At 40.3% G+C, this 20,431-nt stretch overlaps 1 protein-coding gene across 1 annotated transcript in view; it reads right to left on the reverse strand.

Moving 5' to 3' along the window:
* ncaph (non-SMC condensin I complex, subunit H) overlaps positions 1-14,140 on the reverse strand; it is a 29,118-nt gene extending 14,978 nt beyond the window's left edge. The window contains exons 1-11 of the mRNA XM_061766715.1: positions 13,906-14,140; positions 12,898-13,120; positions 10,352-10,442; positions 10,170-10,262; positions 9,705-9,822; positions 9,439-9,578; positions 6,680-6,869; positions 6,066-6,148; positions 2,652-2,845; positions 1,864-2,009; positions 996-1,102 (exon numbers count right to left, since the gene is read on the reverse strand). Coding sequence (XP_061622699.1) covers positions 996-1,102; positions 1,864-2,009; positions 2,652-2,845; positions 6,066-6,148; positions 6,680-6,869; positions 9,439-9,578; positions 9,705-9,822; positions 10,170-10,262; positions 10,352-10,442; positions 12,898-13,115 — 1,380 coding nt within the window. The 5' untranslated portion in view covers positions 13,116-13,120; positions 13,906-14,140. The remainder of the gene's footprint in view (positions 1-995; positions 1,103-1,863; positions 2,010-2,651; positions 2,846-6,065; positions 6,149-6,679; positions 6,870-9,438; positions 9,579-9,704; positions 9,823-10,169; positions 10,263-10,351; positions 10,443-12,897; positions 13,121-13,905) is intronic.
* Positions 14,141-20,431: the final 6,291 nt, after the last annotated feature.

The following is a 20,431-nucleotide window of genomic DNA, read 5'->3' on the forward strand; positions in this document are numbered from 1 at the left end:
GCTGTTTCTACCTCTAGGTGTCAGTAAAGCATAATGCATGGTGTTCAATGCCTGGATGACGTTATGTTGGAAAAGAACCGGAAAGACAAATTAGTCACGTCGGTGTGATGTCTCGCTTTCTTACCGTATGATGCATTTCACAAAGGTTAAGGAAAGATGGTATAAAGCTTAAAATACTGTCGGCGGTTAGAAAATTTGACTTCCCGGAGAATCCCTATGTCACGTGATTAAAAAAAAAAGACGCTGATTGGCCAAAGAACAGATCTGTGTATTGCCAATCGATTGCTATTCCTTACAGTTCCTGGGTATCTGTCACAGCTAATTTGAAACTGAATTTGTCGAACTGAATCTGAAATGATCAAACTGAATGTGAAAATATATAATTAGAATTTTCATTGCGGATAAAAAAAAAATTCTTACATTCAACTTTCAGCGTTATTGGACTTCAGTTAATACAAATTAAAATTCCATGTTTTTCCATATATTTTCCTGCTACCATGCAAATAATTACCTTCCCATTTACATATACGTAATATTTGCGTAGGATTAGAAAACTGTGTCTATTGAGGAAGTTAAAATCAGATTTTATGACAAATTTATGCAGAAATCCAGGACATGCCATTGGGTTCACACGTCATACTTCTTACATTATGTGATCAGCTCAGCAATGTAATTTGCATTTTATAAATGATAATAGGGTTAACTTAATCCATAGCATTTGAGCATATGGCATTTTTTTTGTTAACTACTGGTTGGAAGAGATAAATAGTAACTTTTGACAGTAAATGTAATGAATACATATAAGATATAGATATATATATATATATATATATATATATATATATATAAAAGATATCTTATATAAGATATATATATATCTTATATATATAAATAAGATATATATAAGATATATATATATATATATATAAGAAGATATGTAAATTGCAATGACGATATATAATGTAAATTGTAATGAAGATATAAAAAAAAGTTACTCTTGTGGTACGGAAGTAGGTGTCAAAGTCGACATCAGCATTGAAGTCTATTTCAAAGGTCTTTTTGGGCTTCTTTTTTCGTGTCTCCTTGTCAGCCAAATGGTCCACTGATGGGAAGAATAAAATAAAGAAGCACTGTAATCAAAACTTGGCATTCCTAAAAATAAACTTTTAACTCATAATAATGAGATGATCATGGAAATTATGAACATCATACAATCTTGTTGACAAGCATGCAAAAATAAGATGGTTTTATATTGTCATTCTATTATTTATCGATGCTTGGTATGACATTTGCGCAAATGTACAGTTGCAATCCACCAGTATGAACAGATTGCAGTCAACCACGCCATTCTATCTTCCAGCCATCCATTTTCTACAACACTTATCCTCACAAGGGTCAAAGGCGTACTGGCGCCTATACCAGCTGAGTGGCAAGAGGCAGGGATACACACTGAACTGGTCGCCAGTCAATCGTAGGGCACATAAACAAACAACCATTCTCACTCACATTCACAACTACAGACAATTTAGAGTTTTCAATCAACCTACTATGCATGTTTTTGGAATGTGGGAGGAAACCGGAGTACCTGGCGAAAACCCAGGCAGACACGGGGAGAACATGCAAACTCCACACAGGAAGGCCGGCAATCTGGGATCTCAGAACTATGAGGTGGATGTGCTAACCAGTTGGCCACCATGCTGCCCCGATTCTATCTTAAAGGACAAATTTACAACAATACCCCAACAAGCAAATTTTACACCAAAGATAGATTTTTTTTAATTTTATTTTTTAAATCAGAGATTTATTAAGTGTGTGCATGTCGGAGATTATGTGGAGAATTTTTTTCCATTTCAATTTACTTACACTTGTGCTTTGGCTTGAACTGCCAGTAGCCTGGTCCGGCCCACGTAGCCATCGTCCTTGGGCTAAAGTATGAATACTCTCTGGGCTGAGAGGACAGCTGCAGACACATAGTGGCGATATCTCCCTCTCCAATGGGTATCACATCACTAGCAAATCATAGAAAGCGCAAGAGAACTTTTTGTTAGAGGCAAATTGTGTGGTGAAATTATCTTTTTACAGCTGGTGGCATATACTCCGGAAACATTAATATTACTTTGAGTAGAAGACAAAAATGTAGGGCTGCGGAAAAAAAAAATAAAAATCTCGGATAAGTCTACTTCAAAAATAGGTCGACACATATCTCTGCCTTGAAGCTCCGCCGGCACCACCCATGCCACCTACCATACAGACATCTACATCTAACTCCATTCTACTGTATTCAAATTCCTAAGTCCCAAGGTACTCGTACCCTAGAATTGCTAGTTGCAATGTACCGGTACTTTAAAATGTGGAAAGTTGGAAATAAAATGTGTTAAAATGCAAGAATAACATCAACAACATCAGCTGCCCGAGATGCGCGCTCTGGCAAGTGATGGATGTATTGCTTTTATTGTGGGCCGTCGGCTCACTCATACCCGCCAGAGGTGCACTCTTTGTGGGTGATGCCCACAACAGACCGAGTCTTCGACTTAGGTCTCGTGGATCTTCTTTTCCCCTCGGTTAGTTGACAAAATATCTACAGGACAATCGATTCTAAAAAAATTCGACAGTGACAGCCCTACAAAAATGTTTCCATTTGTTTGTCTCACCGTCCTTTTCCAGAGCTCGAGGCCTCACACCCGTCTCGATGTTCCTTTAGCCCCTCCTGACAGTCACCCAGACCCTCCTCGTAGTCTGCATCAAATTCAGGGTAATCCTCTTCTTCACCATCGGGTTCAGGTTCAGCATTGACGTCAAAAACATGTTCACCCTGCTTCATTTTCTCCAAAAGTTGGTTCATTGTCTGAAAGAGGACGTATGCCAGTGGCACATCAAGAATCAAGTCTACAGGTTGGATGTGTAAACTTGTACGAGTACCAGTAGTGGTACACAGGCTCCCTCTAGTTGTACGTGAAGGAATCACTGAATTAAATGTTCAAACTGGGCATAATTTTACACTGGCTTAAATGTTTTTTGAATTTTTTTCGTTTTTTTTTTTTACATTTGTTAATTACAGTTCAGTTGTATGTAACATTTAAGTTTAATACATTGCGATTGAATCTTTTAGACGTTTGTTTAAAAAAATGTATTTAACACTTGTGTACTACATTTTAATTGAATCCTAATTTAAGCAGTTTTATTCTCCTATTTTTAAGCCCAGTATTAATGCTAAAACTAAACTATAAATAATATTACAATGGCTTACAATATTAAATATACTTTTTAGGAATAAAACATCTGCCTCATTTTTGATTAACCCTACTACTCTACTGTATTTTAATGTTGATAATCATGGTGGTACTTAGAGAGCCAAGTCCTTTTACTTTTTTTGGTACCTTATGTAAAAGGTTTGAGCACGACTGAGAAAGTTCTCCAAAAGAGAATATTAATTTGAGCACTGTGAGCATTGCTACCTACTACAGGTGTACGACTGTGTACACAGTAAAACTGTAGTCCTAAAGCAGCAGCGGTAGCATTTTGTTTATACGGTACATGACCCACTCAATGCAATGCTTGTGTGTATGTTAATGTGTATGTCAATGTGTAGGCTTGCGACACACAATTTTAACTTGATTTCTGTTTTAAACTATACTAACCATAAAAATAACCATGTGAAATGTCAGTGATTATTAGGGTTCCATCAGGGAATCAAGGAACATAGGGACAAGATGTGTGACTGACTTGCGGTCTTGCTATATGTCTTTCCTCTATACAAACAAAATTCTCGGGTCGGATCGGGTAGACTGGTAGCCAAATGTGTGTTTAATTTAAAAAAAAGTGTGTTTGATTAAAAAAAAGAAAAGAAAAGCAGCCTCTCCGGGGCTCATGTGATGGAGCAGATGCACACTGTTCAAACTTACTGCTGCATTTGTCAGCATCCTTCATTGCCCAAAAAAGTCAAACTATTTATGTTACACTTTCGTAAAATGAAAATATTTAAGATGGTGATGCTTCATTTTAAATGCCATTAAAATCTGCCCATTTACACAGAAGATACACAGTTTGTTTTCCATTTTGTTCCCTAACTGTACAGAATGTAAACCGAACCACCATGAACTTAATCAAGGTACATACCAAACTGTGATTTTTGGCATACAGTTATATCCCTAACGATTATACATTTATGTGGTTTTGTTATAACTGCCACCTGAGGGCAACCATACCTATGATGTGGCCTACGACGAAAACAAATTTGACACACTTGATATAGAATAAGAGTGGCACATCTTGACTTGGCAACATATCCCCACTTTTCATTGAAAATTGTGTGAGAATCATGTATACAACTCTCTTTCAGGTGACCCAAAATTTTTTATAATAATAATAAAAAAATTAAAAAAAACACCTCCTCCATCCATTTTCTGAGCCGCTTATCCTCACAAGGGTCGGAGTGCTGGAGCCTATCCAAGCTATCATCGGGCAGGAGGTGGGATACACCCTGAACTGGTTACCAGCCAATCGCAGGGCACATACAAACAAACCACCATTCGCACTCACATTCACACCTACGGGCAATTTAGAGTCTTCAATTAACCTGTGGGAGGAAACCGGAGTGCCCGGAGAAAACCCACGCAGGAACGGGGAGAACATGCAAACTCCACACAGGCGGGGCCGGGGATTAAACGCCGGTCCTCAGAACTGTGAGGCAGACGCTCTAACCAGTGTGCACCGAATTCCAAAATCTGTAAATGTGTGAGTTTAATGAGCGCTCCGCTTAACTGACTGGGATCGGATTTCCTGTCGATAAGTTGCTTATATAGAGGAAGGCGGACGTGACTGAGGACAGCATTTGGGCGAAGGGTGCGCGTGACAGAGGACGCTAAAGACACGCCCCCAGTCAGTATTTAGTTGCGGTATGTGCATCGGTTTGGCGAAGGACCCCCGAAAATGGCACCTACGAAGAGACACACTTATGAAGCACAGTTTAAACTGCAAGCTATTAGTTACGCGGAGGAACATGGGAATCGAGCAGTCGCTAGAGAAGATCAACGAATTCATGGTTCGCAAGTGGAGGAAGCAAGAAAACGAGCTTCGCCAAGTCAAGAAGACAAAGCTGAGTTTCCGCGGAAACAAGGCGAGGTGGCCTGAGTTGGAAGACCAACTCGAGCAATGGATTAATGATCAAAGAACAGCCGGGAGAAGCGTCTCTACAGTCACCATTCGACTGAGTGCAATAACTCGGAGCTTGCCATCATTCCGGGAGGCTTGAAGAAGGAACTCCAACCACTGGACATCAGTGTAAACAGGGCGTTCAAAGTGAAGTTGCGAGCGGCGTGGGAGCGATGGATGACAGATGGCAAACACAGCTTTACTAATACTAGGAGGCAGCGCCGGGCGAGTTACGCCACAATTTGTGAATCGATTGTGGATGCTTGGGCTAACATGTCTGCTTGCACTGTTGTTCGAGCTTTCTTAAAAGCCGCCATCATTTCTGAGGAGCCGCACGGCAACGAGACTGACTCCGACAATGACGAGAGGGAACCTGCCGTGTTTGATGGAGAACTTGCCCAGCTGTTCATTTCGGATACAGAAGATGAGGACTTTGATGGATTTTGGATGAGGATTGATCAAAAAATAACGGGAGTACATTGTTAAATACTTCAATAAAGTACAACTGAACTCAGTTTTGCTCCCGCTGCCTTTTTAAAAACATTGTTTTAGCGTGCATGCACGCTACCGTATGTTTTAAGCTAGCGAATCATGAGGTTCTTAATAATGCCCAGCCCTATTCTATTGTCAAGTAGAAAGGTAAAATTACTCATCTTTCGAGAATATACTATTATAGTGAGAGTGACACTCATTAGTTAGGTTTTCTATTTTTACCTGTCCAAAATGAGGGAATTGCACAATTCAGCCTAATATTTTGAATCAAATCCAATCCAGTTCACGGGAATTGTACATATGTATATTTGATGTTATTTATTATTGTGGTTATAGTTGTCACTAGGGTTGAATTTCACTGTAAACTACAACGACAATGATATCATATCAAATGCTTACTTATCCAACCAAACTATTCTGACCTGCTCAGGGTTCCAGCTTGTGAAGGAGAAGTTGTGCAGAGAGGGGCAGATGTCACTTTTCTCCTGAGACTGCTGCAGTCCAGCTATCAGAATCACAACACAGACATATGGTGTGAACCACAGGGTGTTCAACATTTTAAATACACGAATGAACAGCAAAGACATGCTGTACACCGAGTGACACGGCCGAAACCGACTAAACTATCACACAGTGTGTGGGGTATGTGGCAACTATGTAGTTTTCATGAGTGGTGAGTAGTTTTGCTGCAATTCAAAATTTGAATTGCTGGTGAACACAACGTTTGAGATGTAATAGCCAATCAAAAATGCATGAGGTATTCCCCCCAAAAGAAAAAAGTAGAGTTTTAAGTGCAAGAGGGACAGGCCATATCATTACAGTATACTTATGATACTTCAGTCATTTGAGGGACTGCATTTGCAATATCATATCTCAGCACAGCATAAGCCATACAATGCGAACCACACGCAAAGCACCAGGAGGTGAATCGATTTAGAGGATTTGCTGAATCGATTTGAATTGCGGGGCAGAGAATTGCAATGCAATGATGAATCGATATTTTTACCCACCCGTACGAGTTAATTATTTTTCTTACCCATGAACGGGGCTGCAGGGACCACCGTTGCAGGTGGAGGAGAGTAGGAGGACGCTGACTGCAGAAGGATCATTTGCGATGGAAAGAGCAGCTCGCAGCGACTGTTTTCACTGAAGAGAACCGACAGGAAAACCCCAGCTGTGCTACTTTCATCAAAGGATGATGCCATGCGATGAAACATGGGGTCTATCTGGAGGGGAAAGAACAGCCAAGCAGTCAGATATTTACAGTACCTCAAAAGACACGCAACAAGGCTAAAAATAAACTAGCTTTTGGATTCAAATATACTGTGCACGATGGCGACGCGGAATAATGTCTTTTGCGGAGGCGATCAATGATGTCATTGATCGGATCAGCGAATTATGACATTAAAGGCGATCAGCATAAGACGCTAAATATCGGCCGACACTGATCAGGCCGATCAGATCGGTGTAAAGTCTAGTTTTAATACCTATGACCGGGAAGCCCAATAGAAGACATTGTGTGAGGTCATGTGACTTTCTTGTGTCGTTTGATTGGTGAACTAGACTTAAACGTCACTAGCGCTTAAAATACATTAGGGCAAACACCGCCCAAAGCGCAAGTCGAAATCGTAGTCTCGCGCACGAAATAGTTGATAAATAACAATAATTGATAAATAAAAGTACCAAGCGACATTTAGATCATTGTAACGGAGTAAAAGCAGAAGGGGCGGAAGTGTTTTTTCTAGTCTCGTCAACTCCTGACTTATCCAAAACAGGTCCCGGGCGTACAGGCGGAACCTCAGGCCAATGCGTTGCATATTAGTACGCCAAGGAGTAATATTCACATTCACATCATCTGTGTGTGGATGGTGGATGTGTGGAATTGATCTAGCTGCCAGCGTTCAAGGAGTACGAAGGCTTCGCTCTGTGAAGTAATTTAATTACAATAAAGTAATTTAATTACAGTAAGTTCGCACCCATTATTTCTGTCATGTAACGTTGGTTTGACCTGAATGATTAGAATACATGACCTGCCTTGAGAATACTTTTGAAGATACTCAGTATACAGTACACAAGTATATACTGTAAATGAACAAGTCATTTAAATACGCACGTAGCTCCATGTTGTGATCGGCTCGGTGATCGGTTATCGTTTTTTTAATCTCGCTGATCGGCCCTAAAATCCTGATCGTGTAAAGCCTAATATTAATACATTAGGTTGATGGCTGTGCATTTATAAGCTTAGACCAGCTGACTAGGAATAAGACAAATACTCTTTGTACTACTACAGGTTTTAAAAGTGTTCAATTTGTTCAAACTAAAATGAATTATTTCCTTTATTTGACTTCACCAAAACCCTCCTCTGTTTGGGTACATGACCCATTTCACTCTTATTCCTCCCTGGCCACATTTGCCACATTTTTCAGCTACTTGACTAAAGGTTTTCCCACTTACAGATCATCAGATGGTAGTATACTGGCCATACTTGTTTGTCACACAGTGAGTACACTGAGCGAAAGCACCTGCAAGTAATGTTATGGTTGCTATATGGTTGCGTCACCTTCTGTTCCAAATATGTTCAGATTTCAACATTTTGAACTGTTCACTGTTCCAAAAATGAACTACAGTAGGTCATAGTTTGTTCAACCTAAAATCACAAAAACATGAGGTAAAACTTGAATGCTGGTTTTTGTTTTAATGAGGACTTAAAACCCAAAACAGGACTTTTGTCCTAAATTTGCAAACAAAAACACGCAAAACAGTATGATAGGAATGATGATGAAAGGACATTGATAACTTTGCATTCCTAGCAGCTCTGGCTCACTATATTAACAAAATATTTTATCGTATCTGGTCTTATATTACAAAACAAAATGAATTCCATATTATGACACTGTGATTGTACAGTGTTTTTAACTAAAGCATTCTGATACAAATAATAATTTTAGAAAAACAAAGAACACATTCGCTCCCATTTACGGAGTATTACTGAATGCACCTCGCGCATGTAAACATGAATGGTGGCCGCACTGAAATGGTTGCCAAATGGCAATGGCGTTTCTCCCCCGTCATATGAAGGCTCATATATAATGTGTTCAGACGGTCTTTGTCCTGGAAGTCCCTAACAAAACCTGGCGCTCTTGAATGAAAATGAACTTCCGTTCAAAAACTGCTCTCGGCGGCTAGAACGAGTGTGTTCTCAATATTCATTAGGCAGAAATGAAGTTCAGTTCACGTACGCCCTAAATACAGTCTGAACTAGTCATGAACTTGCGTTCGAAGGTACTCAAAATTAAAAGAAATGCTCCACAGGGCGAATGTTACTGTCTGTGAGTACTAACATTAATCTCACTGGTTTGCGCTATGTTAATGACATTTGCTTTTCAATGTGTTTTTTGAGGTGCAAAATGCAAATTTGAACTCGCAACCTGTGATGCGAGACCGCTTAATTCAAGCCTTCGGAGTTTTTCCATGCCTTCATTGCCAAGTACTTGCTCTTGTGTGATTCAGTGAGTTTTCCTTAATGTACATGAGTAGTGTAGTTCTTTACCTGCTAAATGTGTAAAGTACCTTGAGAACTTACAGTATGTTGTGAGATGGCACGATACAAATAATATTGACTTGACTCTACTTTGGAACTCTAGTGGGGAAAAAAATCTAACAAAAGACTGTTTTGGCAGGATTAAACGTTATTTTGGATTTAATTTACTTTTACACAAAAAATAAAGTCAAGTCAAATCTTTAGTTATGAATGACATCATAAACTGTTAGTGGATTCAGAAAAAATTACAGTACCTCACATTTCCTCTCGGACTCAGTACTATTTATGTTACTCAGGTTCTGCTCCACAGTCTTCTTTGGGGGTCTCTTTTTCTTTGGTTGCTTGGTAGTCACCTCGGCATCTTCAATTTGCTCTTCCTCCATTATTCCATGGTCTACAGTAGCACACATACACCGTCTAAGTGTTATATTTTAACATATGAGTAAAATCATAAGCAGGCAGTTATGGGAGTAGTTACTTAAAAATAATTCACAATGCCTGCAATGAGGCTCCCTCTGACCTTCTCCGGGTTTGGTTTCTGCCCCCAGGCCACCAAGTACTCTGTAGGCATCAGCATGAACTGCATCAACCCTGACAGCATAGATCTTAGTACTGGCATCCAGTGTCCCAGCTGCCACCTGTAAGCGAAGACACACACAGACTGACAAGAGTGCTATTGTGTCATACATTTACAAGGGATGGGCATAATACAATTTATAAATTTAATAAAAAACTGAATTCTGTCAAATATGTGTAATTGATTAATCGCTTCTTGAAAAATGAAATTAAAGGGCACTAGAGAACTTGACTTGCAACCAGCAGTAACACTGTTGATTCAACTAGTTAGGTCTCAAAAACAACATAAGCAGCAACCCTAAGTCTAGCTAAACGCTATGGCACAACTCCTCTAGTAGCATGATTCGGGTCAATACAATGAAACAGTATTCCAGAACATTCAAGATGCCAAATCTCGAACATAGTGTACCTTGAAGTTTGTGAGCTCGGAATCTTTCTGTTTAAGAATATCAGCCATGTAATCAATGAGATGTAGACCAAAGGCATTTTTTGTTGTAATTTTCTGTCAAAAAAGAAAAACTGTGTTAGTGACAATAACAAGAATGCTCATTAGTTTGTACCTTTTACAGTGTGCACTAAAAACATACTCACATTCTCAGTGGAAAGTTTGATGCAAGTGGAGTAATGTTCTGAGATTTGAGCATTGGACAACTTGGGCACAGCAGCCGGTGTCTCTGCGGAACTGGAGACAATTTTGAGCTTACCAGTTAGCATCCAGTCAAACACCTTTTTCTACAACCCTGATGTGACAGTGACTAAATATTCAAACAAGACCAAAGCATGTTATGATCTACAGTAATTAAAAAGGCCTCTGTTTAAAACACAAATAATGTGCATCGTATTTAGTAGGATTCTTCTGATGATTACTTTGTTGCATCATAAAAGCATGTAAAAGCTATGGTCTTAATTATTAGGAAAAACAAAAGGAACTGCACATTGCTTACGATGTGGACAGCCACCTCCCATATGCTTTGTGAAATAAGATGGCAGCATGACTGGGGTATCCAAACCACTTATCCTGATTAGGGTGTGCTGGAGCCTATCCCAGCTGACTTCGGCCAGAAACTGGGCAGACCCTGGACCGGTCACCAGCCAATAGAGCACATACAGTATAATCAAACAACCATCCATCCATTTTACGTACTACTTATCCTCACTCGGGTCGCGGGTTGTTATGTTGACAGCGCTGGCTCGGGAGCGAAGAGGTAGGTGGAGAGCTTCGTGAATGACATAGATAGGCTCGAGAAATTCGAATGATCTGATTTCAGGCCTCTCGGCAGAAAAACGTCTGGAGCTCAGGAATTCGTAGACGATTTTAATTCATATTTCAAGTATTTACTGAGGCAGCACAGAGCCAATATCACACCCCAAATACTAACCCTGGTTGGGTAAGAGATGGCACATTAAAAACAACAACCCAAAAAAGAAATTAGTAAAATAATATGAAAAAAATAGAAAAAAAAAACAAAAAAAAGATTGCTGCATGCTCTGAAAACCCCGACTCCCCAGAACTTTCAGCTGTCAATCAAATACAGTGGCCCAACACATGGCGGTTTGGCCCCCATGGATTCACCTATTAGCAGATTTGTATTAAATGAAAATTATTTTTCTTTTTTTGGAGGGAACCAATCCCGAAAACACTTGATGGGGTTTATCCACGCTTATTCAAGAATTTGGGGGTTAAACAAACAAACAAATAAATAAAATTCCCAAAACAATTGTAATGGTCGTCATTTATACACGTATTTTCACTATTCGGGGGCCAGGCCTGTCAGTATCCCCCGCAAATTTGTTCACGGCTCCCAAGTGGGGAGAGAATTCCCAGCGAGGGACATTGCAGACGCTCACACAAGCTCCAGGGAAGCAGGCTATGAGCCGGCCGGCATAGTGACCATGACAGAGGTGCCGCCGGGACAATTTTCCCTCCTTTGAGATTCAGCGGGACAACACACTTCTGTGGCCGCCTAAGGGTGGACCATAAGCAGCCAAAGTAACGCGACGCGCATGCGAACGAATATCCGTTCGTAAAGACTAGAGATACGACTGTATAGGTAGCGGACTCCTTTATCGATACAAAATCGTTTGTAGGGCTGTGCACCGGATATCGTGAGACCAGGAATCGGTTTCCTGAGACTTTATTGTTTTGATCTTGTAATACCAGCATACCAAATGTTAGCATGTGGGTAACAGTCAATTTTTACAATAAAGAATAATATGTTCCACCAAGCGGCACGGTGGCCCGACTGGTTAGAGCGTCAGCCTCACAGTTCTGAGGACCCGGGTTCAATCCCCGGCCCCGCCTGTGTGGAGTTTGCATGTTCTCCCCGTGCCTGCGTGGGTTTTCTCCGGGCACTCCGGTTTCCTCCCACATCCCAAAAACATGCATTAATTGGAGACTCTAAATTGGCCGTAGGCATGAGTGTGAGTGCGAATGGTTGTTTGTTTCTATGTGCCCTGCGATTGGCTGGCAACCAGTTCAGAGTGTACCCCGCCTCCTCCCCGATGACAGCTGGGATAGGCTCCAGCACGCCCGCGACCCGAGTGAGGAGAAGCGGCTCAGAAAATTGATGGATGGATGGATGTTCCACCAAGGCACGGTGGGCGACTGGTTAGAGCGTCTGTCTCACAGTTCTGAGGACCAGGGTTCAATCCAGCCTGTGTGGAGTTAGCATATTCTCCCCGTGCCTGCGTGGGTTTTCTTAGGGCACTCCGGTTTCCTCCCACATCCCAAAAACATGCGTGGTAGGTTGATTGAAGACTCTAAATTGCCCATAGGTGTGAGTGCGAATGGTTGTTTTTTTAAATGTGCCCTGCGCTTGGCCGGCAACCAGTTCAGGGTGTACCCCACCTCCTGCCCGTTGACAGCTGGGATAGGCTCCAGCACTCCCGCGACCCGAGTGAGGATAAGCGGCTCAAATAAATGGATGGATGGATGGATGTTCCACCAAATTCTTTGACCGATTTAAAGCATTTTAGCTTCAAACGGATCAACTCTTTCAAGCGATCTTGTGAACTAATCCTTTATCAAAAATTTTGCCATGAAGCTTTCACAAATGTGGCTCTCGGACATGCAAGAGTCAGCAGGCCCATTCAAAATTTCTGAGGGAATTTACTAGTTGTTATATGGAGTCGGATACCTATGGGGTGCAGACTCATTTAAAGAAGATTCCGTAGCAGTTTGAAGGTCAATTACTCTTGACCGTCTGCGCTGACGTCGCTCCTTCTCATCATCGTTACCAGGGAAGGCTGCAAGCAACGGTGTGCTACAGGCTGCTGGTGATAGGCACTTGTTCTTCATTGATGAGGATGTCCAACCCTGGCGTACCCGGGAGACAGGCGTGGTGGCCGTACTCATCTTGACTGAAAACAAAGCATATTAGAATCTGTGCTTTCAAATTCAAATATGAGAGGCTCAAATTAATGCTACTCATTCTCAGAGCACTGAATCGATCGCAACTGAACTGCTCTAGTTCTCCTCGAAGACATTTAGCCTCTCATTCGAACAGGCTTTATCGGTTTATGCCCTAGTTTGGACAGCACTGCAAACGTCCAGTTGCGATCGATTCAATGCCCTGGATGAATGAAAATATTCACAAGCATCCATTACTCATTTTGTTTAGCATACGTTTAAAAAAAATAAAAAGTCACAGTACATGCTGCACATCAATTGTGAATATATTATTTAGTAACATGTTTCCATTATACACTCAGGTCAGATACAATTCTAAAGGAAGTGAAATATTGCCGTTTGAGTAAGAGATGAACCAATAAATACAATTGATTTGGAGTTAGTATGAATGAACCTACCTACGTGAACAATAACATTGTGATGCATGATATAAAATTTAATGTTGCAATTCCACTTTCTAACACAAACTATAGCAGTTGAATGCGTTTTTCCATTGACAACACAAGTCAGGTCGTTGAAAGGGACGTGAACTTTGTCAAATGGGATAATAAATGGTATTTAAGGTGTTATTTTAACTTGGCAAAACAGGAAACCACGACAAAGTAACTGTGATCTAACAATACGTAGTAATGGTGACTTAAGAGACACTCCAATAAACGTGAGCATTGGAAACACGAACGCATTGTTCAAATATTGCTGGAGGGTTAGCGGACTTAGGTTTATGCGTAAACCTTACCATAAAGTGAATTATTCTCGCTCAAAGTATGATGAAATGTGTCAAATCCAGTAAAGGTTTATAAAAAGGTAACAAAAGACGTTAACTTTTCTTGCTGCCGAGCTTTTGAATTTTGCGCCGAACCCGTGACGACGTCACATCCGTATACTATGGGTACGTTCGGAAAGTGCGCTCGCTACTCTCCGGAACATCCGGAAACTCAGAGCGATGTTGGAGTGTGCCCGTTCGGTTATTCAGAGCGCCACACTGCGACTGCCGAAGCACACTGCCCCCGCTCTGACTGACGAGACATAGCGGCCGGAGAGTCAGGAAGGACGAGATGTTTGCAGGTAGAAGTGACACATTCAATATGGCGGACGCACCGGCGTATCAGTCAGTGCCAATGAAAAACACGCTCGTTCGTGAATTCATAGAAAATGGGGCGCGCCTGGCCTCTCTGAACACTGCACTCCAGAGCGCAGTGAGAGCGTCAGATTAAATTTCCGAACGTACCCAAGTAATTGTACGGCGTTATGCACAACCGTACGCAGCAAAAAAATGCGTTCATTCTAATGTTTGATTGTATTTCATATTTTAAATGTACATTTTAATTGTATTTAATTCAGGGATTCCTTCGCATACCACACTGTGTGAATCACAGTAATGTAAATGTAAAAAAAAGAAAAGCCATTTTCAACTACATGGCAGCTCTATCATGTCAAAGCCAAAAAAGGTAAGCGCGGTTGTAGTGTTAACATTGATTAGTGTTAGCTGATAGTCATAAGTGTCAGCTCTGGATAATGGACACATACTGTACAAATATAATACAAATTTTCAGCTAAGTTCCATGCCACACCGCTACACAGGGGTGGACTGGGACAAAAAAAAAATCAGCCCTGGCATTTTTGGGTTCGATCAGCCCCTCATAATTAGCAGCACACACCCGACTAGTAATGTTCATGTATATGTTCCCCGAAGGGATGTATTTTTTACTATTATCCCAAACCTAAGTCTAATTATTGTGTTGAGGTGTATACTGTATATGTTAAGCAGGATGTAAATGTAATCTCTCTTCCCTCTCCTCAACTACAATGTGGAAAATTAATGTTTCATGTACAGTGGGGCAAAAAAAGTTATTTAGTCAGCCACCAATTGTGCAAGTTCTTCCACCTAAAAAGATGAGAGAGGCCTGTAATTTTCATCATAGTATACCTCACCTATGACACACAAAATGAGGACAAAAAAAAAATCCAGAAAATCACATTGTATGATTTTCAAATAATTTATTAGCAAATTATGCTGGAAAATAAATATATGGTCAACAACAAAAATTCATGTCAATACTTTGTTGACAATGACAGAGGTCAAATGTTTTCTGTAAGTCTTCACAAGGTTTTCACACGCTGTTGCTGGAATTGTGGCCCATTCCTCCATGCAGATCTCCTCTAGAGCGGTGATGTTTTGGAGCTGTCGCTGGGCAACACAGACTTTCAACTCCCTCCAAAGATTTTCTATGGGGTTGAGATCTGGAGACTGGTTAGGCCACTCCAGGACCTTGAAATGCTTCTTATGAAACCACTCCTTCGTTGCCCGGGCGGTGTCTTTGGTATCATTGTCATGCTGAAAGACCCAGCCACGTTTCATCTTCAATGCCCTTGCTGATGGAAGGATGTTTTCACTCAAAATCTCACGATACATGGCCCCTATCCATTCTTCCCTTTACACGGATCAGTCGTCCTGATGCCTTTGCAGAAAAACAGCCCCAAGCATGATGTTTCCACCCCCATGCGTCACAGTAGGTATGGTGTTCTTTGGATGCAACTCAGCATTCTTTCTCCTCCAAACACGACAAGTTGAGGTTTTACCAAAATGTTCTATTATGCTTTTATCTGACCATATGACATTCAGTGAATGTCCTGTGGCTGTCATCGAAACCTCAATTCTGGCCCCTGCAACGCTGTAGGGTCCGACATCGTGTCCGTCCGCCTGAATAGCCCGATAAAGGCGCTTGTGCTTACCATCCTGGCTGACCTCTTGATCGGCCCAGCCAAGTACCTCATATCTGTCATCCTGGACACCCACCATACTGACCCTGAGGGTTGCCCAACGTGTTGCATCATCATCCAATCCCTTCAAATGACTGTACTTTTAAAAATATTTAAAGAGACCAGCTCCCTTTGGCCCAATTTTTCCTGCAACAGATTCCATATTGCAGGAGCTACATAGCTAAAACTAATTTTCCCCATTTTGACTAAAGCATGCCACAGACATGTTATTAAGACACCTGGGGAGAGTTTCAAACAAACTTTCACTCCAGGCTTGCGGCTGGTTTCTTCTGCTTATCAAAGCTTGTTTAACAATGGACTGAGTGTCTAAAAGATAGTAATATCTAAGTTGTCTTCAAATGATAACCAACACAGTCTAGCGGGTGTTGTGTGTCAGGAGTTTAAATGTAGTTACACATATCTATACTGTTATGCACAAAAAATATCTCCATATTTTCTTTCGTAAACAACGATCTGCTTTACGATCACAGTTTTCATACGTCTCGGAAAAGTTCAAAGCAGCGCAGCTTTATCAGAATTGTGAGACAAATGTGCTTACGTTAACACAGGTAACCCTGAAACCCATTGTGTATGCATGTATCACTTTACACTTGAAACTATGTGAGTCCCAGGATGCGCATGTCTGCAAACAATGAGTCCCAGCCCTGGAACAATGAGTCCCTGCAACTTACTGTCATGGAGCACAGATACAATAATCCTCCGCTATATGACCGTTGTTACTTTGCGGTCCTGCTATTTTTCAGATTTTTATTCGTACAATTGGTGCCATATTTTTGTGTTATCCATTGCTGTTGCTCTCTCTCAACATATTATGTTTCAGCCAGCCATGGTAGCAAATTTTTTAGGACCATATATTTTCCCAAAAACTATCATATTGTTGATATTGTTGATGTTTTTTTTATGCCACTGATATAATGATATTATAGAGCATAATAATTCAAGTCCATCCTTTTTAAGAACAATTAACTTTCACTTCTAAAAAACATTGAACATTGGCATTGTAATGTAGAACAATAAATACAATATCTTAATAAATAAAAAATATAAATAAATCAGACTCAGGTTCTGTTCGCAAAAACTGCACTTAAACAAATATTAAACATTTGGCAGATAGGTATAGAGTCATTAACCCTCTAAAGAGGTCCTAAGCCTGCCAAATTTGAATGAATAAGAAAAAAACACCATTATGTACTCGAAAGCATTTGGGCTTTGTCACTGTTTTTAAATCTGATGCCATACATTATAATATCACTTATTTTTTTGTCTTTATTTTTATTTATTGCATGAGTGTTATTTACTGTATTTCTGCTACCTCTTGGGTCTTGAGAGATTTGAGATTTCAATACGCTTTTACCTGGTTTTCTGCCAGGTCTTCCTTATTACCTAAACCCTTACACAAAAAGTAATGTGACAAATTAAGCATGCTAACATGCAATTAAGCGCTTTTACATGACATGTGTCTAATTTCTGCATTACAAAGAGAAATGTGGTTCAACTGAAGAGGAGGAAAGATATATTACCTTACAGTATAACCTGTACAAGTCCACTGCTTTTAATTAAATTCCACATTGAAGGAGTGTTTTATGAGGAAAGGTTGTTAATCAGGGCCAGAGACAAGAGAAAAAGAACAGGTTGTTTGCAATTAGTCTTGCAAAGAAATTTATGTGTTGAGAGTGAAGAGAATGGATGACTACATAGCCATCTGTCCATCCATGAATCCATTTCTTTTCTTTTTTTGTCCTGTTCGGGGTCACCCGAAAGGCAAGGTGCATCCTGAACCAATTACCAGTCAATCACAGGGTGATTGTGAATGGGGAATTGCACGAAAGGCAGCTATGTGAACCACAATGCTACCAATGATTGACCCTTGCATACAATATGTCAAATGTTAATGCAACATATATTGTTAGTATTTTACAGTAAATGCAACTTATTAGAACTATCACAGTTATATTTATTCATAGTTCTGGGCACTTGGAGACAAGTGAAGGAGGTTTAAAATATGACAAACTATCTTGTGGAGGTACATGAAAAATATGTGGCCTATGCCTTTGAGACCATGTTTCTTCCTTCTTGATGAATGTGGAGTCAATATTTACTCAATAGAGAGCTCCCTATTGATCTCCTCAAAGAAATATTACTCTCTTTACCTACTCAATAAGGACACATCCATCCATCCATTTTCTGTAACGTGTATCCTCACTAGGGTCGCAGACTAGACTCTTTAATTAACCTACCATGCATGTTTTTGGGATGTGGGAGGAAACCGGAGCACCCGGACAAAACCCACGCAGGGACAGGGAGAACATGCAAACTCCACACAGGTGAGGCCGGCTTTGAACCCGGGTCTTCAGAACTGTGAGGCAGATGTGCGAACCAGTCGGCCAGTGCCGCCCCTGATTTATTATTCTGCTCAAAATTTGTGTATCTTAGCTGTTATTGTAGTAGAACTTTTTGATAATATGCTATTAAGTTGTTGTTTAGCATTATAAAGTGGGTCTGTTGGATTTATTGGATATTTTTCTGTGAGTTGTTTGATTTTCATTTCCAATTTGCTTTCTAATTTTTGTTCCTGTTTTTTCTTGTAGAAAGAGTATGAAATGATTTTGCCTCATAATTATTCATTTTAATTAACAATATATTAAGAATATATTGAACAAATTCGACGTAATGCCCCCATGCCGTTCAGTCACCCCTATCTTAATAACCCCAGTGATCCCATGAATACGGATGGATTATATCCATAAAACAGGTGGCGGATTTCCAAATATTGATTTGATTCCTTGATCTACTGTTTAGAGGAAAATAATTTTTTATTTTTAAGACAAATGTAAAATTATTTCCTATCCGAGCCTGATCCGTTTCTTTTAAGTATGCGCCTAGCTTAGATCATTGGGACACCAGTTGTAAAGATTTATAAATTTTTATGTTTGCCATGCTGTTGGAATTAATTATGTATCTGTCTGCACTGTATAGCTTATACTACCAGCAGCTTATTGACGATTAGTTGGGTTATGTTTTGGAAATGCACCAGCCAGCTCATTATGCTGTTAACTGTTCTTCTTATGTTGTTCTGATAATACTGTATTTCAAAGGATAATACATTTCTATGTATACATTAGACCTCCTCAGGAGGTCGCAGTGCCACAAAAGAAGAATAAAAAATCGGATATACCAGCAAGAAGAGAAAAGAAGAAATACTATAACAAAGCCCTTTGGTCATGTCTTTGATGTAATGATTTAGAAACGGGGAGACAGAACATTATAACAGTTTTTATGTGCAGACTTTCACCACAGGGAACTGTTATAATCTTATTCAGGGCCCAAACTATAATTGTCTACTTCACAGTTTGCCCACAAGGAGTGAAGTACCCAGCAATGTAGTCCCATTTGTGGAAGGATAACACATCAACAAAGTGTCCACAGATTTAGACACACATCTGCTATTGTGTTGGTCAGTAAATGAAACTAGATGAGACCTGCGATGGATTTAAATATGACTCACGATCATGCAGTCCATCTGAGATTTCTCATCCAGTAAACTCAACACACTGATTCCTGAAATGTGACTTGCCATAGTGTCCATTTCCATAAAGTCATTATCATGTCTTTACAAATGTGTGTGTGTTCACTTTGATTCCAGGGGCTTCGTGCATTTTAGTCAAGGCTGGCAAGGACTGTGGACTGGTGAGACATTCATTCAAGTGTGATCTCCTTCACTGGGGCAGTCATTGGTTTATACACATGATCTAAAACAGATGTTCACTTGAAAAAGACAGGTTGCTTTTTTAACTTGTCAGAAATGCTGTGTAAGTTAACATTCACCTGTGGGACAGAGCGCATTTTGATACTTTCTTTATTTGTAAAAATCACAACATGGTTATTGTTCCTGCTTAATCACATTCAATCCAGATCGTCGATATCCGTGTGCCCCTGTTTGAAAGCGGAAGGATTAGTGCATGCACCAGGGAATGTCCTATCATAACACTTTTATGCTGTTGTATAACACCACCTGTTAACCGACCATCATTTCCAATCTGCTACAATTTGGAAGTGTGTGGTTGTAATGTGGTCTGACAAAATAAATATAAATACAAGTGTTACTGCATAGTATGTTTATCAAGTCTTAGCCAAACTGCACTCAAAATGGGCATAATGCTGAGAGGGGAAGAAGGTGTTTAGGATATGAAGTGGGTGTGGGCAGTTATATGGATAACTGCATCAGAGAAAGGAGAATGATGCAGTTAACCTTTTACACAATCTTCTGGCCTCTCCATACGGTGTATCCTCCCCCATTTACAACAGTATGTAGACCAGAATACATTTGACAACGAAGGTAGTAAACCTCCTCTCCTCTTCCTTCCGCTGATCACATCATCAGCCAGTATGTTGTAAACAACATCAGACAAATGAGGTAGACCATCGTCATACACCTGGCGCACCTCTACTTGATTTAAAACAGTAATTGTGTACGCATTACT

Source organism: Phyllopteryx taeniolatus, chromosome 3 (genome assembly GCF_024500385.1).
Source record: "Phyllopteryx taeniolatus isolate TA_2022b chromosome 3, UOR_Ptae_1.2, whole genome shotgun sequence".
NCBI classification, from domain to species: domain Eukaryota; kingdom Metazoa; phylum Chordata; class Actinopteri; order Syngnathiformes; family Syngnathidae; genus Phyllopteryx; species Phyllopteryx taeniolatus.